This window comes from Phocoena sinus, chromosome 8, assembly GCF_008692025.1.
Source record: "Phocoena sinus isolate mPhoSin1 chromosome 8, mPhoSin1.pri, whole genome shotgun sequence".
In the NCBI taxonomy this organism is placed as follows: Eukaryota; Metazoa; Chordata; class Mammalia; order Artiodactyla; family Phocoenidae; genus Phocoena; species Phocoena sinus.
In genome coordinates, this window is record NC_045770.1 from 14,940,704 (window position 1) to 14,967,466 (window position 26,763).

At 50.4% G+C, this 26,763-nt stretch overlaps 1 protein-coding gene across 1 annotated transcript in view; it reads left to right on the forward strand.

Annotated features, from left to right (window-relative positions):
• The window catches only part of DSCAML1 (DS cell adhesion molecule like 1), a 346,911-nt gene that overhangs the window by 261,442 nt on the left and 58,706 nt on the right, over nucleotides 1-26,763 (forward strand). The window contains exons 9-11 of the mRNA XM_032640871.1: nucleotides 7,473-7,751; nucleotides 8,209-8,328; nucleotides 9,204-9,380. Of these exons, the coding sequence (XP_032496762.1) occupies nucleotides 7,473-7,751; nucleotides 8,209-8,328; nucleotides 9,204-9,380 (576 nt within the window). The remainder of the gene's footprint in view (nucleotides 1-7,472; nucleotides 7,752-8,208; nucleotides 8,329-9,203; nucleotides 9,381-26,763) is intronic.

Below are 26,763 nucleotides of genomic sequence, written 5' to 3' on the forward strand. Positions count from 1 at the left end.
CCTGCCTATATCCATTTCTGTCACAAGCCGTGGACCGAGAGTTTACAGTGTAAACATCACATATTAAAACATCTAACCTTTGCTCTACTCCCTTCACCTGCCTGCACCAGCGAGCATTTGGCCGGGTTTGTTGGCTTAAAAAAATAAATAAATAACAAGGCTCCAGCGAGCCTCAGAGTATGCGGAACCTCCTGAAAGCTGCTTCTGCTCATCAATTATTCAACCGCATTCAGGGAGCGATCAGTCCTAATGAATTGAATCTGATGCATTCCGTCTCAGCGACTCGCCCTGTGCTGAGCGACCATGTCTCCCAGCCCTGGGAGAGGGAAAGGGGCATGTGCGCGCGCGCGTGCGTGTGCGTGTGCGTGTGTGTGTGTGTGTGTGTGTGTGTGTGTGTGTGATCTCAGAGGGCAGAGCCCCTGCACTGGGCACATGTGGCTCCCGGCACACAGCACAAGCTTGGAGTTCAAAAGCAGGGGCATATGTGTGTGTATAGTACACAGGCGTGTGTGCACACATGGCCCCTTGCCTACCCACAGGGTCTGCAAATCCAGCCCCAGAAGGGCTATGGTCACTTGTTTTCTGTCCAGACCGAGAAGCAGCATTTGTATGAGGGCTCTGGGACCCTGTGCCCCTGCCTGTCCGAAAGCTTAAACCCATCATCCCCGCTCTCTCCCAGTCTCCCTCTCCCCACTTCATTAGAATGCGCTTTTGCAGAAGAACCCATCAGAGCTGATTACGAACATGCTGCTTGATTAGCTGTTGTGCTGTGCTAAGAGCTACTCAAGGAGGAGGGTGGAGGAGGTGCCCCTGGGCGTGGAAAGGGGCCCCGACTCTGGGGGCCAGAGGGACAGGGCCCAAGGGCAGCATTCTCCACCCCACTCCTGCTGCCCGGCTGGGACGTGCGTCCCACCCAGAGGATGAGAGCAGAGAGCTGGCGTGTAGGAAAGGGCTAGTGGGGGCAGGACAGGGCACTAGAAGGCTGAGATTTGTTGGAAGTCCTACCCCCCATCTCTCTGTGAGGCCAAGAGCCCGCAGGCAGGGCGGGGCATAAACCCAGGCTGCTCCATGAGCCGGAAAAACCACTGTTGACTCCATTCCTTCTGGGATTGCTTGTCTTCTGATGAATTTTTCAAACACTGAGCTGAGGAGAGCAGAACACACCAGACACACGTGCACATGCATGCACACACATGTGCAGAGACGTGTACATGAGTACACAAGCAGGGACGCACTGTGCGCATGGTACGTTGCAACAAGTGGACACGTTAGCCTGTCCACACTTGCACACATACACACGTGCAGTTGCACATACACAAACGTGCTCTCTGTCTCTGTCCTCCTGTGAAGCAACGTTCCTGAGCCACAAGAGGTGGCTGCAGGTGCCGCCATAGAAAGTGTCGCCTACGTGAGCCTGCTGTGATCCAGCAAGGCAGGAGGGCCAAGGGGAGAGAGGCTGAGGATGCTTCGAGGGCTGCCTGGGCTTGGGTGCATGTGACGCCGACTGGCAGGGGAGAGCCAGGCTGTGGGGAAGGCGAGTGCTCGTCTCTGGGCACCCAGAGAGATCCCTGGCAGGATGCCAAGAGGAGGGCCCAGAGATCCAACCTAGATTTGGTGTCTTTAGGGCCCTCTGTAGCTGAAAAATAATGTCGCATAAAAGCATCTCTGGGCACGCAGGCCGAATGTTTAATTAACTAAGAAGGCAGGGCTGCAAGAGGGGTTTCTTGGCTTTGGCTCAGTGAGGGAACATCCCCATCCGTGCATCTGAGCCTCCGGAGCCAGAACAAGGGCATGAGGTGCTTTCTGCCCATGCTCAGTGAGGCCAGGACCCAGAGGTAGTGCCAATACACACAGACACACACGCACGCACGCACGCACGCACCCTCACTCCCTAGTGCCTGTACTCCTCGTCCACACTCTTTCCTCCCTTGCTGCTCAACAAGTCCCTGCCGTGTGCCTGGAGCCTTCGGGGAGGCCCCCTTCCACCCTAGAGAATGTGTTGGGGGTTTCTATGATCAGGGGGCTTAAGAGAGAGCCAACCCCCTGGCCAAAGGCCTGCCATTGGCACAGGTGGAGTTTTGGAAGGAACACACCAGAATCCAGAGGAAGGGGGCACAACAGGTTCCGCGGGGCAGATTGCCAAATGTACTGGGGGGAGGGAGTGCCAAGGATGCTGCTGCCAACGGCCCTTTTCCTCGGCAGAGGGAGCCAGGAGCACAGGAGCAAGCATCCTCCTTACTGGACAGGCAGCGATCACGGTGATGACGGTGTCCACGATGAAGAGGAGGAGGATGAAGCAGTATCTATTTATTCATTCAGTGCCGTTAACTACGCACCCACTATATTCCAGGCGCTATTCTGTGAACACAGCTGTGCTCAAGACAGACAAAAATTCCTGCCCTTGGGGAGCTTACATTCTATTAGGGAAATGGTTAATAATGTGAAATCCGTAAAAGATGTCTCATGTCAGATAGGGAGTGGGAATCAGAGTGCCAAGGGGCAGCAAGAGTGGTTTGCTTTTTTTTTTTTTTTTTTTTCTGCGGTACGCGGGCCTCTCACTGATGCGGCCTCTCCCGTTGCGGAGCACAGGCTCCGGACACGCAGGCTCAGCGGCCACGGCTCACGGGCCTAGCTGCTCCCCGGCATGTGGGCTCTTCCCGGACCGGGTCACGAACCCGCATCCCCTGCATCGGCAGACGGACTCTCAACCACTGCGCCACCAGGGAAGCCCTGCAATTTTAAATAGGGTGGTCAGGGAAGGCCTTCCTGAGAAGAGGGGGTTGCATTAAAAAGACTGAAGTGAGTTATTGATATTCCTATAATATTAGACTTGATACAACTGAAAAATCAGCATCAGGCTTTAGAGATTACTTTATCCAAGTCCTCCGTTTTGCAGATGAGAAAACTGAGGCTCGGGGGCAGAGACAGGGTGGTGGTGACGATGCAGCTTGCCCACGTCACTCTTGGATTATAGTGTCTCTCGCCATCTCCGTGCTGCACAAGCAGAGAAGCTCCAGTTTCACACAGCGCCCGTTCTCTACTAAATGGTGCAATAAATAAAAAGGTTCGGTCCCGAAGAGAGATCATGAGAGACACCATGAAGTGTTTATGGACTGGGCTGGTGGTCAGCATGCCGTCCTCTGTGCAACACCCCCAAACAAGTGGCCGAAACAGCTTTATGGTGGCCAGGGACCACAGGGACTGCCACGACCGCTGTCTTCTTGGCCACGCCAGCCTCTGACCTCTCGCCATCACAGCATCTTGCTCTGACCCTGCTTCCCTCACAGCTGACTGAGTTGCCCTCTCACCAAAGATGACTGTGGTCAGAGCAGGGCTTCCAGAGATAAATCCCTTGGTTATGCATGCCCCTTACATTCAGGCCATGTGCTGGGGAAATGCTAGGAGTCATGGGCAGGAGGGAAGTCCTTGTGGACTATCAACCCTGAAGAGGTCCCTTGTCATCACCGCCATGGAGGTGATCCGAGCCTCAGCTTCTTCTTTCACAGAAGTGGAAATGGACACACACACACTCAACGAGCCCGTATCCACCTCTGAGCACAGGGGAGACACCAGAGACCCACAGTTCAGAAAGCAGTCCCATGTCCACATCACGGGGCACCCCACCCCGCTTCTCAGAGCCTCCCATTACAGCCTCCTGCTGGTGGTATTCAGCGAGCCCGTGAAAGAGCCGGGATCCCTAGGCTTTCTTCTCCTTCCAGGCGGTCCTCATGTGCTGGAGTTATAGGGTTATCGGAATGCCAGCCTGGGGCCGAGGAATTCTGTGAGCAGCTCTGGCCTCTACCACTCCCACCAAGGAGTTTCTAAGGGGACACTTATACCGCCACAGAACCACACCTGCCCCATCAACCTGCAGCAGGGCAGAGTGGGGCGGGAAGTAAAGAGCCTTACTCCTCGGACCCCTGGGGGTGATCTGGCCATCTACTTCCAGCAGGGCAGCAGTGCACTAGAGAGCTCTGGCTGGCCTGGTTAAATGCCTAACCCCCCATCCCCACCCCCAGGATGGAGGTTGGCCGCTCTCTCCTTCCCTGGCCGCTCGAATTGCCGTAAGTGTTATTCCTGAAGACCGGAAGGGAATGACAGCCCCTGGTTGGCCTCTGCCTCTTGTCTCAGCCTGTTCCCACACTCTCACTCCATATATTTTGTAAAGCGTGTGCATCCTTTAAGCCTCCGTCGAAATGCCACCTCCTCTATGCGGCTGCGCTCACCTGACCAGATGACACCTCTTCTCGTCTCTGAGTTCAGTATCTGTGTATTCACGTGGTGCTTGTCCAATAACCACTGAGGGCAATGTCTTAACTTCCCGAGCAAATGCTATGCTTCCGGAGGTTCTATGCGTATTTTAAGCATGCTTCCACTTTCCCCAGCCCACACGGAGCATAATGCCTTCACAGAGCAGGCATTTCATAAATATTAGATGAATTAGTTAATTAATGAATTAACCTACCTTAGTAACTTATTCCATTATCTAAATCCCTTCTTACTGAGAGAGACAGTCTTTGCCTTGCCTGAGCTAAATCTCCCTGCCTAGTTCCAGTCTCCACTTGCTCTGTCCTCAACGGAAATGGAGCTCTTGGCCATCCATCCCTGGAGCAAGGCCCTCTCCTCTCTAGGCAGAGCCCCCCAGCTCCTTGCTTGACCCACACGTTCCCCTCTGCAGGCCCTCATGACTGCCACAACTCTCCCCATGTCCCTAGGGCTCTTAAAGGAGCCAGCTCTGGTGCTAGCAAGGGCCTGAACCTCAGGAAGAACCAAGGGAGAAGCTCCCAGCTCCAAAATTCTGTAGCATAAATACAGCATCTTGAGGAAGAGGGTAGAGCTCCCCCTTTTTCTGGATAAACCCCCATCCTGTGCTCTCCCCACCGCTTGCCCACCTCATAGGGAAACTTCTAAGGTCAACCCAGGAAATGATATCCAGACATATATTTATTCATTTACTCACCTGACAAGCATTCATTGGGCTCCTACAATTTGCCAGGTAAATAAGTCCTAGTTACTGCCCTGCAGGAACTCCCCGACACCCAGGGAAGGTGGTAATGCAAACAGATACCCCACCAGCATGTAATGAGTGCCATGATCAAGGTGTGAACCAGGTGTTGTAGGGCTGTGCAGGAGGAGGGCAGGCTTCACAGAGGAGGTGGTACTGGAGCGGGGTCTGAAAGGACGGAGAGGAGTTTCCCATGAGGCCTGCTGGGCTCTAGATCTGGGTCTTTGTGGGAAGGAAGACTGGACCAGAATTGGTTCTGCTAAACCTAAGGAGACAAACTGGCTGGCAGATCTGGGTCTCTGCAACAATTCCATCAAAAAGTCCAAGGAGGGCTTCCCTGGTGGCACAGTGGTTGAGAGTCCGCCTGCCGATGCAGGGGACGTGGGTTCGTGCCCCGGTCCGGGAGGACCCCGCGGCCGCAGAGCGGCTGGGCCCGTGAGCCATGGCCGCTGAGCCTGCGCGTCCGGAGCCTGTGCTCCGCAACGGGAGAGGCCACAACAGTGAGAGGCCCACATGCCGCAAAAAAAAAAAAAAGTCCAAGGAGGCCAGAGGACTCAATCTGACCAAAGTACCCCAAAAAGGGCAGTGGGAAGATCAGCAGAGCCCAACGAGGAATCTCTGGGTAATCTCAGCAATGAGCATTGGGCCATTACTAGAGTCAGGGTTCCAGAGAAATCTCTCTGGAGATATCCAAGGCCCCACAAACCGCTCAGAATACTGGGGGCAAGGCCCCAGCCCAGGGAGTAGCAGCAGGCAGAGTTTGGGGGTGGGGAGATCCAGACAATGACCAGGGCCCCAGAAAACCTGGCTGGACTGTGGACCTGGATTTGGGCCCATGGCAGAGCACACATGGTGGTTATTTCCACCCTGGGCCCAGCTGTGTTCACCCAGGCCTGGGCTGAATTTCGGAACTGTGGGTGTTTATGGAAAACCGATGGAGCCCCCATGGCCAGAGTGAAGGGTAAGGTGGGAGGTGACATTGAGAAAGTCAGCTAAGGCCCCTGCTCTCATCCCATAGGGCATGAGGGCAACAGCCCTTCTAAATGTCACTTCCTCTGGACCTAGAAGTCTTGACCAGGAACTTCCCCAGAGATCCAAAGGGCTGCCAAGGGTTTTGCCCTGTCCACACCTGGCCACTTCACAGGGGCCGCTTCCTACTGAGCCCTGAAAATCCTTGGGGTGCCTTGGGCATGCATATTATGTCACCTATCCTTTTCCCCTCAAGGTTCACCCCCTGCTGTGTCCACTCTGGGTGGGGAGAGTAGCAAGCTTCCAAGGAGGGGTGGGGCTGGTGCCTGGGAGAAGGCCAGAGGACTGTGGACAGCCTTGTAATTTAATTATTTGACTGCAGAAAGGATACCTCATCTACTGGGTGCTCATCCTTGTTAAGCTAATTGTCTCCTTCTCTCTCTTCTCCCCCCACTTGCTGGGGAAGTCACTGTGTCCTAATTGAGTTATCATAAAGATAATGGCTGTTGCTCTGCCCAGAGCTGAGAAAGGAGGATCCCTCTTGCAGAGGCTCAGGCTCCAGACAGGCCCCCCCAGGGGCTGAGATGTGGGCAGTAGGAGAGGGGAAGGGCCGAATCTCTGGGGGGTGGGGGCTATGTGGATGACATTTAGCTGGGTGAGTCTAACCAACTGGTTATCTCGCAGATGACAGGGCTCCCTCTCTGCTCTTTCCTGCCACCCATGGGGAGCTTGTTTATGAGACAAAGGGGTCTCTGGTCTGGGCACGTTTGGGGCTTTCTCAACAAGGCAACCAGGTAGCATAAGAAAGAGAGCTTGGACTTGGAGAGCAGACAGATCAGGTTTCAAATCCCACAGTCCCCTCTTATGAGCTGGGTGATCTAAGGCAAATGAATTCTCTGCTCTGAACCTCAGTTTTCTCATCTGTATAGTGGGGACAATTAAGCCCATATCACATTGGTGGGAGGTGTGTATAAAGGAGCTGAAAACAACCAGTGATGGGAGCTTCCTCTCGCCCGTCCTAATGCATGAAGACAATGGGGTGGGTGATGAGACCTCTATAAGAGGAGATCAGGCTACAGCAGCCTGGCTTTAGATGAGCAGCTGTGGGGTGCACACGAAGGACAGCCTCAGCATCTGAGGCACGTCATCTCTATCCATCCCAGGCCCCCAGGCCTCTGGGAGACTCAGCTCTGGGATGAGACAGTGAGCACAGGGGCACCGAGGAATGGCAGGGAAGTCAGGTTAAAAGCTGGGCAGTGTGTCAGCAAGCAGACAGGAGTCAAGAAGCAGGTCCAGGCCTGGGTGGGCAGAGGGACGGGAGCCAGGGGACAATGACAGGGCACCCCAGGAGATTCTGCACACATGGGAAAACAGGCACCAGTGCCCACGGAACTCTATTCGCAGCCCACCCTCCCGAAGGCCAGGCAGGGATGGGCATGCTGCTGGCCAGGCTGGGGAGAGTGGGAGCCTGATAGCAGCACTCCCCTTGCCTTCCCAGTGCCCCCTCTCATCCAGCCCTTCGAATTCCCGCCTGCCTCCATTGGCCAGCTGCTCTACATCCCCTGCGTGGTGTCCTCGGGGGACATGCCCATCCGCATCACCTGGAGGAAAGATGGACAGGTGATCATCTCAGGCTCGGGCGTGACCATCGAGAGCAAGGAATTCATGAGCTCCCTGCAGATCTCCAGCGTCTCCCTCAAGCACAATGGCAACTACACATGCATCGCCAGCAACACAGCGGCCACCGTGAGCAGGGAACGCCAGCTCATCGTGCGCGGTGAGTGAGACGGGCCAGCGAGGTTGGGAGGAGGAAGGGTCCAGCTCTGTCTGCTGCTAAAAACACTCTCTAGATTTCAAGTTTGAATCACGGGCTCAGAGAAAGTTGACTCTGGCAGGGGCCTTAAAGATCAAGAGGTTCAAACCTCTTACTCTCCAGGCCAGGACACGGAGGCCGTGAGAGGAGAAGACCCTGGCTCAGTTGGTCACCGGTGAAGTCAGAATTGGCACTCAATTCCCAGCTCCCAACCCAATGCGACTGGCAAAAGCTCTCAACATCTTGGGTTTCAGATGTTCAGAGGTGCCTGCTCCCAACTTTTTTTTTTTTTTTTTTTTTTTTCCCAACTTTTTAATGGTCCAGGCCGGGCTAACGTTGACTGGAAGGTGCCCAAAGCCCCCAGAAAACCTATCAGAGACCGAGATGATCTGTTCCTCCCCCACCTTCCCTCTTTCTGCAGTGCCCCCTCGATTCGTGGTGCAGCCCAACAACCAGGATGGCATCTATGGCAAGGCTGGTGTGCTCAACTGCTCGGTGGACGGCTACCCCCCACCCAAGGTCATGTGGAAGCATGCCAAGGGTAAGCCCCTGGCCAGCCAGCATCTCGGGATGGGGAGGATACTAATGCGACTTGGGCCTGGTCTCTACACATGACTCCTAGCCCTGGCTTCAGAACTTTAAGGGGACCCCAAGCTATACCTGAACTGGAAGTCATCCTCAGCCACCCCCAAAGGGTCTATGGACCAGGAATAGCTGTCATGCTAATTCTAGATTTCCTCTTGTCCCCGTAGATTGACCTCTCCCCTCCCCCCTCCAACCCTAGAACTCAGTATACTCCCCAACTCTCCCCACCCCACCCTAGGGTCCCAGAGTCTCATTGACCCCTGCTTCTCACCAGTCCAACCTATTCTGGGATCTTGGTCCTTCTTGGAACCCAACTTCATCCCAAGGGTGCATTTGGTTTCTGACTAAGCCCTGCGCCAACCTCTTATCCTTACTGTGTCCATGGCTGACTCTGGGGCAATGGGAGGAGGTATCCAAAGCCCCCCTTGGAGGATGGCTGGCTTCTTTCCCAGGCCTGACTGCCTACAACCAGGCAACCGCCACTTGAGGGCTCAATCTTCCCTTTGCCTATTGCCAAGTGGCCCAAAGAGAACTCTTCCTTCCCCTCCAAGGAATTCAGCCCAAAGGAAGCTCAGTGCCAAGGTGGGCATTGAGCTGAGGCCCCCCCAACTCCATACCTCAGATCCATACCTCAGATCTGAGACAGGGTCAGACTTCTGTGAGGGTCTTTCCTATTTCCAAGGAAACAAGAACCATGTGAGCTCCCAGCACTTTGGGGATGCTACAAAATGGCCCTAGATCAGCAAGAGAAAGGTATCAGGGCCATTCCTTGAGGCACTCCAACCCTCCCCAGCCTAGACACCAGACCTCCTAACTGCCGCCTCCTTTCAGGGAGCGGGAACCCCCAGCAGTACCACCCAGTGCCCCTTACCGGCCGCATCCAGATCCTACCCAACAGCTCGCTACTGATCCGCCACGTCCTGGAAGAGGACATCGGCTACTACCTCTGCCAGGCCAGCAACGGCGTGGGCACCGACATCAGCAAGTCCATGTTCCTCACTGTTAAGAGTGAGTCTTGCCCCCGTGCAACCCTCCAAACACCCCCTGATCATAGACCAAGGCCCATCTCTGCACTCACCCTGCCTCCCCCTTTGGTTTCCATTGCTCCTTCTGTGAAGGGAAGGCAGGAAGGATTCCTAGACAGAGGTGGGCTTGGGAACCTCTGCTGGGGGATTCCAAAGCTCTCATCTAAAACGATGGCCTCACTCCAAATGGCCCCAGCTCGCTCCACTCCAGTCATGATAAGCTCGTGATTTACTGTACCGCGGTATCGTACGACAGCCCATTTATTTTGCTCTGTAGGTTGGCAATTCCATCTGAATAGTCATATCAAACAACTTATTTCTTTTATTTAATGTACACCTGCTAGTGTATAACCTGTTTGTGGCTTAGCAAGAAGGAGACCACGTATGCAATGTAGGAGATGGGCCTATGGGCAGAAATCCTGGGTTCCAATTCCAGATCCGTCTGATGAGCTTCCTGGCTTTGGGCAAGTGACTTCACGTTTCTAGGTTCCTTTCCTCACCTGTGCTAGAGGTTCATTCCCAGCCCACTCAGCTCCCCAAATCATCGTAAATAACACAGGAACTGATCATAGAAAGGGGAAGAAGCTTTGGAAAAGCCAAAAGGGCAGTAAAACTCACTCTAGCTCAGTACCATATCTCTGGCTTCTAAATCCCCAGACCTAGAGCCGGAATCAATGGCGTTGAAGTCTAGAATGTCCCTGAGTTCTGTTAAGTCACACACAGACATTCCTACTGGACAAGCCTATCCCTTTACGCTCTTAGGGGTCTGTACAGTGAGCCCCCAGGAATCATGTGAAGACAGTGTCTGGCCCCTTTGTCATGAAACAGACCATGGGCCACGGAGAACAGCAGTAAGAGCCTGAGTTTCAGCATCTGACCAAAGCCAACTGTGAATCTGGGCACCGTGTGGTAATTACAGTGACCTCTAACGGGTTTCCTTGGCCTCTGTATCTCATTTTCCTGATGTACAAAAGGAGGGTCAAGAGACTGCCTTACCTGTTATGTTTTGTATCAAGAGTAAGTCAGATGACATGGATAACGCAACCAGTATGGTAACTGGCACCCAGTAGGCCGTCAGAGATTTAGCCGCCAGTTTTGTTTTTAACGGGAGACACTCCAAGGTACGTGTAGGAAAGGCAGCTGAGAGCAGCGCCCAGTGTGCGGTCCGCCCAGCGTCTCCCTGGAGTCCCCGCCTTTAAGAATCATAGCTTCTTTATCGCTTGCCAAACCCTCACTCACTCAGCACAAGACGGGGAAGCCCCAGCAATCGGTCGATGCTCGGGAAGCTCCAGGCACCGGAATCCCCGCCCTGGGGAGCTCTTCCCTCACACTATCAAAAAGCACTTTGTCCTTAATAAAACCAGGCAATCAATCTACATCCCTCAGCCGGGGAGAACTTTGTTAATTCTGCCTGCGAGCGGCAAGAGGAAATAGTAGGCACCTCGTGGGACTATCGCTGTCCTTGGTATTTGATCCTTATCTCCCCACCGTCAGCAGGAGAAAAGAGCTCAAACTCTCAGGCTTGTTTTTTTTTTTTTTTTTTTTGGTCTTTGCCTTTTTTCTCTAAGTTTTCTACTGGGCAAGCGTGGCGGTGCCTTTGTGGCCCGTGGCTTCTCTGTGGCGCTGAGGTGGATATGGGTGAAGGGAGACGCAGGGGTCAGGAGGTGGACTGTGTGCAAGGTGACCCAGCTCACGTCGGCCTGTCCCTGATGTCCTGGGCAATTCTCTTCTCCCCTCTGGACCTGCATTTTTCGGTGCCATCCTCACTTCACGACCCAGGCAGCAGCTATGAGCACACACCTCGTAAATCCCGGGCAGCCTCATGAACACGTGTAGCACCAAGTCACACACTCAGCCACCACTCTCGCAGTAACGTACACCTCTGGCCCCTCTTCCCAAGGGATGATGGGAGCTCCGTCCTACTTGTCCTCACTTGTGGGCAGCATCTGGACCTTGTTCCTTCCATCCTCCCCCTTGTCCTCATTCCAGCCACCTTGTCGCTTTGCTCTGCTTCCTTCCATAGTGAGGCACAGGTGCACGCCTTCCCTTCATCTGCTCTGTCTCACAAACACCTCCGGCTCGTATTCTCCCACTCGCCGCGCCCCCCTCGTCGGCTGCCTGTGACACAGCCTCTCTGAGCCGCTCACGCAGCATCCCCCCTCACACGGCCCTCCCCCACAGGTCGCTGGGCCCCCTCCCACACCCTCTGCACACCTGGGGTCTCCAAACCCTCACCCACGTGTGCCCCCTCGGATGACCCTTTCCTTGCACAACTTTTTCTGTCACAAACGCCTCCTTCCATTCCAGCCCCGCTCTCCCCAGTGACCTGCCAGCCATGCTAGAGGCCCCTGTGCCGCCCCAAATGCCAGCAGGAGAGGACGAGGAATTTGAGGCCTGAGGGCAGTCGGTGTGGAAGGCTGAGCACGGCTGGGGCCTCTGCCTGGGGTTGGAGAGTCTGACTGCTTTTCAATACCAGCCTGAATCATTCCACCCAGATCTGGCTTTCAGAAGGGGCTCCTGTGACAGTGGGACAGTTTGGTGATGGGGGCGGGGTGGTCCTGACCTTCTTTGGGAACTTCCATCCCGCTTCCTGCTGCTTTTCTGCGGTCACACTGCTTCAGGTAACCCACCCTCAGCTCCTCCTCTAGGACGTCCTTCCCCCTGCCTGCTCTGCCCTTTTCCTCCTTCACTCTCCCTCTACCTCTCCCACCTCCCCCAGGTAGGCGCAGGTAGATAGGGAAGGACCCACAGGACCTGGGCCCGTGGGTCACAGATGGGCTTGCCAGGGCTAAGCCCTTCCTGGTCATCCCTCAGTCCATCCCAGACAGCCCACACCACCAGCACTCCCCACCCCCACCACCCGCAAGGCCAGCTACAGAAAGACCTGCCATTTACAAAGCCAGCTGCGCAGCTTTCCTTGATGCCCCTAACACATTCAGGAAAACGTTGACCCTATATGGCTCCACCTTGTCAGACCTCACACTTGTGTGACCTCTCAGAAGGCAAACTGACCTTAATCCCCACTTTAGCCAAGTAGAAGTAAGAGAGTAAATGTATCAAAGGGATATACATCATAAAAAGCATTCAAGTATCAAATTGGACATTTGTGGTTGCCCTCTGTTGGGAACCATTGACCCTGACAGTTTCCAGTGATAACTCAACAGTTGCTCACTGGGCACTCACTAAATAGTCCATAAAACTCTGGATTAGAGCACAGACTTCAGAACCGGAGACACCTGGGTTCAAATCCCAGCTCTGCCACTTGATAGCTGTGGGATCTTGGACAGCAATCTCTGTAGGCCCCAATTTCCTCCTCTGTAAGTTTGGAAATACAATGCTATTTACTCATTGCTAAGATTCAAGTGAGACACACACTTCCAGCAATTAACACAGTACCTGACACCAAATACACATTCAATAATCATTAGCCATCATTAGTTTTAGGTGCTGAAAATCTAGTGCTGGATAAAATGGAGTTGCTATTCTCAGGAATTTGAGGACCTTGAAGAGGAGATAGACATATACCCAAAATAACTATAATACACAAAGTGATAAGTGCCTTAAAAAGCCACAAACAATGTGACACGGAGAGAATCAGGGATGGAGTAATCAGTTTTAATTTGCAGGGCCTACAAGGGAAAGCCAAGAAAAGCTCCACAAAAGCAACAGTCACTAAGTAGGACTTGAAGGATGAAAAGGATTCTGACAAGAACCAATAGAAGCAAAGGTCATTCCGTTCCAGGATGAGGACAAAGTATAGCAAGAGCGTGGAGGCAGGCAAGGCCGTGCGCGTCATCAGATGAAGGGGGAGCTTGGAGTGTCTGGTGGAGAATGAAGGGAGGATGGATGGGGAGAATACATGTGAGGTGCTTATGGGTTTTGGAAGTGAAATGTTTTCTTTTTATGCAGTGTTGACTCTCAATATCAGGCACCAAACCAGAGTTCCAGAAGCTCAGGGGTCTGATGGCGGTTGGGATTCCAGAGGTGGTTCTTGGAGAATTGCTTTCCTCGAGGCCCCAGATTTCTAAGAGTTCGTTAAAGGGAGCAAAAGTCTTTCCTAGCCCCTGGACACCCGTGTTGGCAACCATCCAGTCCCGATTGGTCCCCACTCCTCCCTGACCCCGAGAGCGTGGGTGGTGCCTGAGCACACAGCCCAGCCTTACCACTGTCACAGCACAGCGCTCAGCACTTGACAATGTACAAAGCCCATACCTTGCCTGTGAGGTTGGTGGGCAATAGCTCCTTCTCAGGGAAGGGAAGGCGCTGGATCAAGGTCACTGGGTGATATCGGCCCAGCTGAGACAGGAGCTTGCCTCTGTCTACTCACGGTTTGGTAGAGAGAGCACAGAGCAAGAGAGAGAAGACTGGTTTCTGGTCCCGACTCCGACTCACTGGCTCCGTATCTGCGAGCCATTCCTTCCCTTCTCTGGGCCTCGGTTTCCCCATCTGTACAATAAGAGGCCTGGACTAGAATCTAGTCATAGCTGAACCAAAGGTCCCTGCCAGCTCAGACAATCTATGATTCTAGCTGTGTGCATGGTCCTTTCAGGATACCAGACCACCTCCCAGAACTTGGTTGAAAAATAAATGTAATTAACAGAAGAAAATACTACATCCACAGAGCTACCTTTTATCTCCCTGTTACAAAGTAAAATTTAAATAAAAGAGAGATAATGACCGAAAGGGGAAAGAGGCAATCCGTCCTCCAACTGACACATGGGGGAAAAAATAAAGCATCTTCAAAGAGAATGCTTCACCGAGAGGCAGGTACAAAGAAAGGCTGCTTAGTCCGGGTTGCAAGGGGCTGGCTGTGTTTTTTGGTTTTTTGTGTTTCTTGAGGTGTTTTTTTTTTTTTTTTTTGAATATTTGAATTTTATTTTATTTTATTTGTACAGCAGTTTCTTATTAGTTATCTATTTTATGCATATCAGTGTATACATGTCCATCCCAATCTCCCAATTCATCCCACCACCACCCGCCCCAACCCCGCCACTCACCCCCTTGGTGTCCATATGTTCGTTCTCTACATCTCTGTCTCGATTTCCGCCCTGCAAACCAGTTCATCTCTACCATTTTTCTAGGTTCCACATATATGCGTTAATATACGATATTTGTTCTTCTCTTTCTGACTTACTTCACTCTGTATGACAGTCTCTAGATCCACCCACGTCTCTACAAATGACCCAATTTCGTTCCTTTTTATGGCTGAGTAATATTCCATTGTATATATGTACCACAACTTCTTTACCATTCGTCTGTCAATGGGCATTTAGGTTGCTTCCATGACCTGGCTATTGGAAATACTGCTGCAGTGAACATTGGGGTGCATGTGTCTCTTTGAATTATGGTTTTTTCAGGGTATGTGCCCAATAGTGGGATTGCTGGGTCATATGGTAACTCTATTTTTAGTTTTTTAAGGAACCTCCATACTGTTCTCCATAGTGGCTGTATCAATTTACATTCCCATCAGCAGTGCAAGAGGGTTCCCTTTTCTCCACACTCTCTCCAGCATTTGTTGTTTGTAGGTTTTCTGATGATGGCCATTCTAACTGGTGTGAGGTGATACCTCATTGTAGTTTTGATTTGCATTTCTCTAATAATTAGTGATGTTGAGCAGCTTTTCATGTGCTTCGTGGCCATCTGTATGTCTTCTTTGGAGCAATGTCTATTTAGGTCTTCTGCCCATTTTTGGATTGGGTTGTTTGTTTTTTTAATATTGAGCTGCATGAGCTGTTTATATATTTTGGAGATTAATCCTTTGTCCATTGATTAGCTTGCAAATATTTTCTCCCATTCTGAGGGTTGTCTTTTCGTCTTGTTTGTAGTTTCCTTTGCTTTGCAAAAGCTTTTAAGTTTCATTAGGTCCCATTTGTTTATTTTTGTTTTTATTTCCATTACTCTAGTAGGTGTATCAAAAAAGATCTTGCTGTGATTTATGTGAGAGAGTGTTTCTCCTACGTTTTCCTCTAAGAGTTTTATAGTGTCCAGTCTTACATTTAGGTCTCTAATCCATTTTGAGTTTATTTTTCTGTATGGTGTTAGGGACTGTTCTAATTTCATTCTTTTACATGTAGCTGTCCAGTTTTCCCAGCACCACTTATTGAAGAGGCTGTCTATTCTCCATTGTATATCCTTGCCTCCTTTGTCAGAGATTAGTTGACCATAGGTGCGTGGGTTTATCTCTGGGCTTTCTATCCTGTTCCATTGATCTATATTTCTGTTTTTTTCCCTCAAGACTGCATTGGGTATTCGGAGTCTTTTGTGTCTCCATACAAATTTTAAGATTTTTTGTTCTAGTTCTGTGATAAATGCCACTGGTAATTTGATAGGGATTGCACTGAATCTGTAGATTGCTTTGGGTAGTAGAGTCATTTTCACAATATTGACTCTTCCAATCCAAGAACATGGTATATCTCTCCATCTGTTTTTGTCATCTTTGATTTCTTTCATCAGCGTCTTATAGTTTTCTGAGTACAGGTCTTTTACCTCCTTAGGTAGGTTTATTCCTAGGTATTTTATTCTTTTTGTTGCCATGGTGAATGGGATTGTTTCCTTAATTTCTCTTTCTGAACTTTCGTTGTTAGTGTGTAGAAATGCAAGAGATTTCTGTGCATTAATTTTGTATCCTGCTACTTTACCAGATTCATTGATTAGCTCTAGTACTTTTCTGGTGGCATCCTTAGGATTCTCTATGTATAGTATCATGTCATCTGCAAACACTGACAGTTTTACTTCTTCTTTTCCAGTTTGTATTCCTTTTATTTCTTTTTCTTCTCTGATTGCCGTGGCTAGGACTTCCAAAACTATGTTGAATAATAGTGGTGAGAGTGGACATCCTTGTCTTGTTCTTCATCTTAGAGGAAATGCTTTCAGTTTTTCACCATTGAGAATGATGTTTGCTGTGGGTTTGTCATATATGGCCTTTATTATGTTGAGGTAGGTTCCCTCTATGCCCACTTTCTGGAAAGTTTTTTATCATAAATTGATGTTGAATTTTGTCAAAAGCTTTTTCTGCATCTATTGAGATGATCATATGGTTTTTATTCCTCAATTTGTTAATATGGTGTATCACATTGATTGATTTGCGTATATTGAAGAACCCTTGCATCCCTGGGATAAATCCCACTTGATCATGGTGTATGATCCTTTTAATGTGTTGTTGGATTCTGTTTGCTAGTATTTTGTTGAGGATTTTTGCATCTCTATTCATCAGTGATAATAATCTGTAATTTTCTTTTTTTGTAGTATCTTTGTCTGGTTTTAGTATCAGGGTGATGGTGGCCTCATAGAATGAGTTTGGGAGTGTTCCTTCCTCTGCAGTTTTCTGGAAGAGTTTGAGAAGGATGGGTGTTCGCTCTTCTCTAAATGTTTGATAGAATTCACCTGTGAAGCCATCTGGTCCTGGACTTTTGTTTGTTGGAAGATTTTTAATCACAGTTTCAATTTCATTACTTGTGATTGGTCTGTTCATATTTTCTGTTTCTTCCTGGTGCAGTCTTGGAAGGTTATACCTTTCTAAGAATTTGTCCATTTCTTCCAGGTTGTCCATTTTACTGGTATAGAGTTGCTTGTAGTAGTCTCTTAGGATGTTTTGTATTTCTGCGGTGTCTGTTGTAACTTCTCCGTCTTCATTTCTAATTTTATTGATTTGAATCCTCTCCCCCTTTTTCTTGATGAGTCTGGCTAATGGTTTATCAATTTTGTTTATCTTCTCAAAGAACCAGCTTTTAGTTTTATTGATCTTTGCTGTTGTTTTCTTTGTTTCTATTTCATTTATTTCTGCTCTGATCTTGATGATTTCTTTCCTTCTGCTAACTTTGGGTTTTGTTTGTTCCTCTTTCCCTAGTTCCTTTAGGTGTAATCTAACCCTACACCGGAAGGTTTATTTGAGATTTTTCTTGTTTCTTGAGGTAGGCTTGTATTGCTATAAACTTCCCTCTTAGAACTTTTTGCTGCATCCCATAGGCTTTGGGTCATCATGTTTTCCTTATTTGTCTTTAGGTATTTTTTTATTTCCTCGGTGATCTCTTGGTTATTTAGTAACTTATTGTTTAGCCTCCATGTGTTTGTGTTTTTTACATTTTTTTCCCTGTAATTGATTTCTAATCTCATAGCATTGTGGTAGGAAAAGATGCTTGATATTTCATTTTTCTTAAATTTGCCGAGACTTGATTTGTGACCCGAGATGTGATCTATCCTGGAGAATGTTCCATGTGTACTTGAGAAGAAAGTATAATCTGCTGTTTTTGGATAGAATATCCTGTAAATGTCAATTAAATCTATCTGGTGTATTGTGTCATTTAAAGCTTGTGTTTCCTTATTAATTTTCTGTCCGGATGATCTGTCCATTGGTGTAAGTGAGGTGTTAAAGTCCCTCACTATTACTGTGTTACTGTTGATTTACTCTTTTATAGCTGTTAGCAGCTGCTTTATGTATTGAGGTGCTCCATGTTGGGTGCATATATATTTATAATTGTTATATCTTCTTCTTGGATTGATCCCTTTATCATTATGTAGTGTCCTTCCTTGTCTCTTGTAACATTCTTTATTTTAAAGTCTATTTTATCTGATATGAGTATTGCTACTCCAGATTTCTTTTGATTTACATTTGCATGGAATATCTTTTTCCATCCCCTCACTTTCAGTCCATATGTGTCCCTAGGTCTGAAGTGGGTCTCTTGTAGACAGCATATAGATGGGTCTTGTTTTTGTATCCATTCAGCAAGCCTGTGTCTTTTGGTTGGAGCATTTAATCCATTCACAGTTAAGGTGATTATCGATATGTATGTTCCTATTACCATTTTCTTAATTGTTATGGGTTTGTTTTTGTAGATCCTTTTCTTCTCTTGTGTTTCCCACTTAGAGAAGTTCCTTTAGCATTTGTTGTAGAGCTGGTTTGGGAGTGCTGAATTCTTCTAGCTTTTGCTTGTCTGTAATGCTTTTGATTTCTCTGTCAAATCTGAATGAGATCCTTGCTGGGTAGAGTAATCTTGGTTGTAGGTTCTTCCCTTTCATCACTTTAAATATATCATGCCGGGCTTCCCTGGTGGCGCAGTGGTTGAGAGTCCGCCTGCCGATGTAGGGGATACGGGTTCGTGCCCTGGTGCGGGAGGATCCCACGTGCCGCGGAGCGGCTGGGCCCGTGAGCCATGACCGCTGAGCCTGTGCCTCTGGAGCCTGTACTCCGCAATGGGAGAGGCCACAGCGGTGAGAGGCCCGCATACCGCAAAAAAAAAAAAAAAAAAATTAAAATAAATATATCATGCCACTCCCTTCTGGCTTGTGGAGTTTCTGCTGAGAAATCAACTGTTAACCTTATGGGAGTTCCCTTGTATGTTATTTGTCGTTTTTCCCTTGTTGCTTTCAATAGTTTTTCTATGTCTTTAATTTTTGTCAGTTTGATTACTATGTGTCTTGGCGTGTTTCTCCTTGGATTTATCCTGCCTGGGACTCTCTGTGCTTCCTGGACTTGGGTGGCTATTTCCTTTCCCATATTAGGGAAGCTTTCGACTATAATCTCTTCAAATATTTTATCGGGTCCTTTCTCTCTCTCTTCTCCTTCTGGGACCACTATAATGTGAATGTTGTTGTATTTAATGTTGTCCCAGAGGTCTCTTGGGCTGTCTTCATTTCTTTCATTCTTTTTTCTTTATTCTGTTCTGTGGCAGTGAATTCCACCATTCTGTCTTCCAGGTCCCTTATCCGTTCTTCTACCTCAGTTCTGCTACTGATTCCTTCTAGTGTATTTTCCATTTCAGTTATTGTATTGTTCATCTCTGTTTGTTCTTTAATTCTTCTAGGTCTTTGTTAAATGTTTCTTGCATCTTCTCAGTCTTTGCCTCCATTCTTCTTGCTGGATCATCTTCACTATCATTATTCTGAATTCTTTTTCTGGAAGGTTGCCTATCTCCACTTCATTTAGTTGTTTTTCTGGGGTTTTATCTTGTTCCTTCATCTGGTACAAAGTCCCCTGCCTTTTCACTTTGTCTATGTCTCTGTAAATGTGGTTTTCCTTCCACAGGCTGTAGAACTGTAGTTCTTCTTGCTTCTGCTGTCTGCCCTCTGGTGGATGAGGTTATCTTGCTGGCTGTGTTTTGATGCCACTACTGCACAGGACTCGGCAGCCCCCTTGTGCTGCAGATTACCTGATTAGATAGGTCCTACTGCATCTCCCAGGCTCCTCTCCTCTCTGTGAAAGCTCCAGTGATGGGGCCAAGGCAAAGCCCTTGGCCAATTAAACCCATAAGGGCTCTTTGTTTGGTCTGAGTTTTGATTTGTTTGTTTAGCAAAATGTCAGACCAATTAAAGCCAGATCCAAGAGCCCTCCAGAGCAACGGCACAGGCAACTGCAGAGTCACAGATTCAGGAGGGAGGAGAGGAGGAGCCAAGTGGGGATTGGGGGAGTGGGGAAGGGGGGTGTCCACCCTGGTGGACGGAAGCCCCAGGCCTGAGTAGATCAGGTCACCCACCAGTGGTTCACCACTGGTGCAGAGGTCAGGATGCAAAACCTTGGAAAGATAACTGTGTATCCGATGACCTGAGGTGGTCCTAATTTCAAATTTGCCCAAAGGAATCTCCTTGTCAGGCAGAAGCAGCACCTCCCTTAGGCCTGGTGACTCGGGCTCCTGCTCTAGAGGGCCTCTTCTGCCCTCCTCAGTGCCCACCCTTCCCACAGGGCAAGGAGTCTCCGCCAAAGGACATGGCCACCCAGAGCCCATAGCTCCCTTTCTAGACCAGGCTGGATGCATCCTGTCACCAGGCCAGGCTCCCTCCTGCAGCCCCCACTGAGCCCTGGCCAGGAGGTCAAGCCATGGGCCAGCTTGGGCTCCCCTGCCCTATGTAGGACCCAGGGAGGCCAAAATGAGTAGAAGGCTTAGGGAACAGGAAGGCTTTGACCAGGGAGATGAGAGTCCTGATCTCTTGTCCCCCACCTCCCCCACTGCTTCTGGGTGAACTGGGGTCAGTCACTCCCTCTCCCTGGGACTCAGTCTGCTGCTGTGCTCAGAGGAGTCACGATTCTTCTCTCCCTCTCCCTCAGCCCCCAAGGCATTAACAGAGCTCAACGAGTGGGTGACATTTGCTGTGCCAGTGCAGACCTGGCAGGGAGTGTGATCACAGTTCCAGAGCCTATCTTTCAGGAGCTGGGGTTTTAGGGGTTTATTTTAAAAAGCAAGTCTAAATCAGAGAAACATGGGAGATCATACTGACCTCCAAAGGCAAACAGTATCACTGGAGCAAGTTACGTCACATCCAAACCCACCCCCAAAGGGACCTTTGTACAAAGGTTTTAAGATAGGAAGAAAGGTCTCCGTGGGAAACAACCCCCCAACCCAGTCCCACCCCATCTCATCATCACAGCAAGCCAGGTCCCCTGACAGCAGGAGAGATTTTAGTGAAGGGACAGGAATGAACCTGCCTGTGCAGCCTCCATTCCCAGTTGGAAAACTCCTGTCCCACGCCCTCATCTGGGCCCTTATGTCCTTCTTGGAGGCTTTGGGCAGTGGTGGCACAAAGCACATCACCACCACTCCACCGTCACCCCTGCAGTCAGTCCCCATGACCGTGAGCATGGCAGACCTTCCAGATGGATCTGGGCTCTAAGGGGTCATCTGAGGCTTTCCCTACATTCAGCTCCAGCAGGTCTGGACGTTAATAACAAAATTTGTAATAACAAAATTACACTCATTGTACTTGCCAGCCAAGGAAAACGTGCCAGTAATTTCTAGGCACAAGGGAGTCAGGGCTATCACTGGGTGCCTCAGTTTCCTAGATAAGAAAATGCAGACAGGCCAAGAGCTACATTAGTGCCTCCAGACCCTGCCGTAAGTGGGGAGCCCAGAACTGCTCCCCCCCGCCCCGGTTGTGATCAAAGCCCCTCTGAATGGCAGGGGCGGAATAAATTATTGGATCGGTCAAGCCATACACATGTACTTCCTGAGAAGCCCCTATGTGTCCAACGTGGCCTCAAGGTCTGAGAAAGAGAAAACAGCAAGAGTAAGTCACCACCCCTGCCCTCAGGGTGCTCAGAAACTAGTTAGGAAGCTGGCACTAACCTTCAGGAAGCGAGGCAAGATAGCGTGCTAAAAGGTCCGCTTCATTTTCTGATTGTTTATACTAAGAGGAAAAAAAACACATTTTTTTGTGTGCATTGATTTTGTACACTTAAATCTTGCTAAATTCACTTTAATAAATACAAATCATCCAGACTGGGAAATTTTTTTTAAAAAAAATAGAAAGGTCTGGGGTTACACTGCAGTGCTGGGTTTGAGAAGGAAAAACCCAGTGTGGACAGACATGGTCAGACAGAGCTTTCTAGGGGAGCAGGACTCCGGTGGAACCTTAGGAATAGGTAGGGTTTGGATCAACAAAGGGAAGAAAGGGGAACGGGCAGGTGGAAGGCGTGGGAGGCGGTGGGGAGGACGTCTGATAGGAGGGCTGGGGATGAGGGGATGGATAGTGGCGCCGAAGTCTGGATATGCTCCTCGGGTCTTGAGCAGGGAATGGAGAGAAAGGGGGAGCCTAAGAGTCGCTGAGAAGGAACAGGTGCCAGCCCGGATGATGGACTGGGAAAAGGATGGGGGAGAGTCAAGGGCTCCAGGCTACGGGATAAGTATGACGGTGCCACCAGTACAAATGAAGGAGGTGGCGGGACTTCCCTGGTGGCGCAGGTGTTAAGACTCTGCGCTCCCAATACAGGGGGCCGGGGTTTGATCCCTCGTCCAGGAACTAGATCCCGCACGCGTGCCACAACTAAGAGCTCACACGCCACAACTAAGGAGCTGGCGAGCTGCAACTAAGACCCAGGGCAACCAAATTTTTTTTTAAAAAATGGGAGTGGAGAGATGACATGTTTGCTTCGTGCTGGGGGTGCCCTGGCGCAGCCAAACCCTGGCTGCCTTTCTGCCAGGATTTCTACTCAGAGCAGTGTGCTGGACCCAGTGACCCCTACAGCTCCCACCTCGCCAGGTGACTCAGGAGTCATTGTGTGACTAACGGCTGTCCTATCCTGGGCCGGGAAGGATGACACGGGTGGGCTTTCCCCGGCAACCCAAGCCCTGACCCCAGCCCCACCCAGTCCTCAGGACACCGTCAGGCTCCCACGTGGGCCTCTCAGGTCTACGGAGACTTGAGACCTGGCAAAGTCGAGATTTGGAGAAAACTTCCTCCTTGCACTGCTCATGGGCAGCGGGTGTGCATCCCAGGGCCAGGTGCTGGGGTGGAAGTTGCGGGGAAGGGCACTGTGGCCCGGGCACACTCCTGCCACTGCTCGCCTGCTGCCAGCCTGTCCGTGGCGCTGGGGGTGTAACGGGGGTGGGCTCCCCACGGAGCAGAGAGGGTAAAGCCCACAACCTCCCACCTCAGGAAGCCCCCTCCAGCTCCATAGGGACAGGCTGTGGCTGTCCTCCTGGAAACGCTGCACAGGGAATGTCTGTCACACACTGGAACCTTGTATTCGTTCCCTAGGGCCCCTGTAAGAAAGTACCACACACTGGATGGCTTAAAGAACAGAACTGTATTCTCTCACAGTTCTGGGAGGCTAGAAATCCCAAATCAAGGTGTCAGCAGGGCTGTGCTCTCTCCGCAGGCTCTTAGGGAACATGTTTTCTTGCCTCTTCTGGGGACTGCCAGCGATCCTTGGCATCCCTTGGATTATAGATGCATCCCTCCAGTCTCTGCCTCTGTCACCCCTGGTGTCTTCAAACCATCTTCCCTCTGTGTGTGTCTCCCTTACCCTTCTTATAAGGACATCAGTCATATTGGACTAAGGGCCCATCCTACTCCAGTAAGACATCTTAATTATATCTGCAAAGATCCTATTTCCAAATAAGGTCACATTCACAGGTCCTGATCTCATGTGGCCTCGGCCTGCAACAACTTGAAGCAGGATTTCGATTCCCAGCCAGAGATTGAGGTCAGGCAGCGGCAGTGAGCGTGCTGAATCCTAGCCACCAGACTACCAGGGACCAGTGGCCAGCGACAAGGCCCTGGCCCGTCAGCTATGAAGAAATGAATTTCCACACAGAGACGGAAAGTAGTGAAGCAAGTAAAGTGTTTATGAGGAGGAAAAAGAGTACAGTACATTTGGATAGACACATGGGCGGGCCTAGAGAGAGAGAGTCGCTCACTCGTGGCAGTTTAAATCACTTTTATGTGGCATTTCTTCTGGGTTTCCTTTGGCCAGTCGTCTTGCTTTGCCTGGTTCTGAGTCCGTATTTGGTTTATCTCAGGGTCCTCCCCTGTGTGCGTGCGCATCTCTTAGCCAAGATGGATTCTAGTGAAGAGGCCTATGGGTAGTTGGCATCATGTACTATGAGGTGGCACCCCCTCCCTCTTTGACCTCCACGGAGCCTTTCTGCGCATGTGTAGCTGGGGAGGTCCCCTTGATTTCAAGAATGAGGAATATGTGGTCTCTTATCTTCCATCTGGGCAGGGCCCAGCCTCCTCCATCATCCTGCTTTTATGGAGTTTCTGTCCACAGGGGAGAAACTGTTCAGCCTGGGGCCCATCTATCTCCTGCCTTAGTACCAGGATCTAGGACTGGACATATCTTTTGGGGGGACACAGTTCAAACCACAACAATCCCCAAGCCCAGTGATTTATTATCCATAACTGCATGCTTTCCAGAACTCTGGAAGCTGAAGTGCTCTCCTTTCCAATATCCTACAACTGCTCTTGTCTGAATGCAACCAGCCTCCTAACAGAACCTCCTTCTTTGTTGAGAGTCGACAAGCCAAGCTTCTCCTGTGCACTAACCCTGGAGCAGTGGTCAGCAAACTGACCAAGGGCCATATCCAGCCCGCCACCTGCTTTGCTGGAGCCCAGCCACATCCATTCTTCGTATCCTATTGTCCATGGCTGATTTCGAGCTACACCAACTGAGTTGAGTCGTTGAAACAGAGACCTATGGCCTGCGAAGCTTAAGACACGTACTGTGGGTCCTTTGCAGAAAAAGTTTGGTGACCCCAGCTCTAGGGTATTCACAGCAATGACCCCTAAATACTACCTTCCAAGTAATTAAAGAAAGATGGTGGTGTCTCCTTTTGTCTCTGAAAGGATTCGGATATTCGGGGTCTTTTCAGAGTTGAGTGTTTTCTCATCTCTAAGATGGGAATAAAAACACGACCCACCTCCTAGGGTTGGGGGGTGGATTTAATGAAATAATTCATGTAAAGCATTAACCAGGGTGCATGGCACATAATAAGCATTCAGTAGACATTAGCTGTTTTCATTATTACTATCACTTTTCTGAGATTCTGGGCAGAGTAGAAGACCAGAGGCAGTGGAGGACCGAGTCCTACCCTCATGTGAGAATAATACCCCCACCTCCCAGGCCCCGACCCTGTGTTTATGCTCCTTGGCAAGCAGTCAAGAGAGGGACTGACTGATCCATTTTATGGCCGGAGAAAGCAAGACCTGGTGAGTTTGAGGGTCTCAGCTGGGCCCACCGTGCAGCAGAAACAGGGCTGCAGTCCAGGTCTCAAAAGCCCCACAGTTGTCCCTGACCCGCGTCCCACCCCCTTCACACATACACTGTTTGTCGGTTCTGCTCCCCACGTACACGGGCAGTGGACAGCTAGGGTCCCCTGGCATCTCCCCACCAGCTCTCAGAGCCAAGGTTGATTGCTTCCATGCAATTTAAATTAATCTCATGCTTCAGGTGGAGCTTGGCTAATCAGGGGAGACAAGAAGCCAAAGTGGGTGCAATCAAATTAACAACGCTAGGCCCTGGCTCTTTAAGAAGGGAAAAACAAGGCAGGCACCAGAAGGCTCCCCCAGCACCAGCCCTTCCCCAGGGGAAGCCTGGAGCGGCGGCCAGGGCTGAGCGCAAAGAGCTTCTCCCACCCACCCCGCCCCTCCCCAGGCAACCACCCCAGATGCCAACAATGCCCCTTTGTGGCAGCTTATCTCACACTGCCAAACAGGGCTGCGTTTCTTGTCAGGATCTTGTTAACAAGGAGCAGAGACACAAGCCTTTGGAGGGGGGGGGGGGGGGGGGGGAGTGGGCTGAGCTGGGGGGAAGGAGGGGCCCACTCCCCTCAGATGGGTGCCTGTAATCCTTTTGGAAACAAAAGGAGATGAGAGCCTCTGAGCTGGGAGGTTCCCTTCTCCCATGGCAGGGTGGTGTGCAGAGGTCTCTAGAGCCTTCAGGGCACACGCTGTCCCCTGGAAAATCCTCTCCCAAAGGCAAGGAGGAGGACATCCAGTAAAGCATTTTAGCGTGCCAGAGAAAGCATCCTTTTTAGCAAAAAACTCTACGAGACTCTTGGAGAAATTTCGATTAGACTCTCAGAAGGACTTCCTGAGACAGTCAAGTCCCGTCCTTAAGGTTGGTGAAGAATACCCTGACTTTGCTGCCCTTCCTCCAACCTTATCGGCCTTGAGGTTGTCCTGCCTGAGGCGGTGGAAGGACCAGAGGGATATCCACTTGAATGGGGATGGAAGAGGAGGGTCATCCAGCACTAGGGTTCTCCCCTCAGACCCTGTGAAAAGCTCCTCAACCCCCTCCCCCAGGCCACCCACCTAGAAGAGCAGAACAGCCTAACACCTTGGTGTCCGGGTTCCCAGACCAATCTGCTTCGCCCCCAGTTTGGCTGCATTTCTCTTCAGAGAAACTGGACTCTTTGCACTCCCATCCTGCCCCCCTGCCTCCTGCCCTTCTCTGACCAGTGGCGCATCATGACTAAAACCACAGATGCCCTGAATCCTGGCTCTGCTGCCTACTAGCTGTGTGGCCTTGGGCAACTTACTTCTCTAAGCCTCAGTTTCCCCATCTGTAAAGTGGGAATAAAAACAGGGTTGTTCTGAGGATTAAATGAGTTACCGCCTGTAAAGGAATACAGAATAGTGCCTACAAATAGTAAGCCTGCAATAATGTGAACTTCTAGGATTATCGCACACTGGTGCCCACGAATGGGGTTAAGAAGTACCCCAGGCTTCCTTTTGGAATGCAACATTCCACACCTGTTTCCCATTTTATCAGGCCTCTCCCAGCAGCTGGTGGCATTCATGTCCTTCTTCTTCCACGTCCTCCTTCCTGCACACACTGCTCTCCGCCTTTGGGTATTCGTAACTGAATCTTCCCTCCCTGGTGACTTGGGGACTGTCAGAAACACCAGCTGAGCTCCTATCATCAGGCGGAAGAGAGGGAGGGTGACAGAGACAGAGAAGGCCCGAATCGCCGCCCCCCAACTCCTGCCCCCAGCCCCAGCTGGCCCTGGACTGACCTCCTGCCCCACGGGCCCAGCCCTCCAGTTCTCAGCCTCCTGCACTGCCCCCAGGATTCCTCCACATCGTGTCATTCCCACCCAGCTTCCTACTTCTGGGACAAAGCCCAAGGTGGGAGAATAGTCCACCAGGCAGAAGGA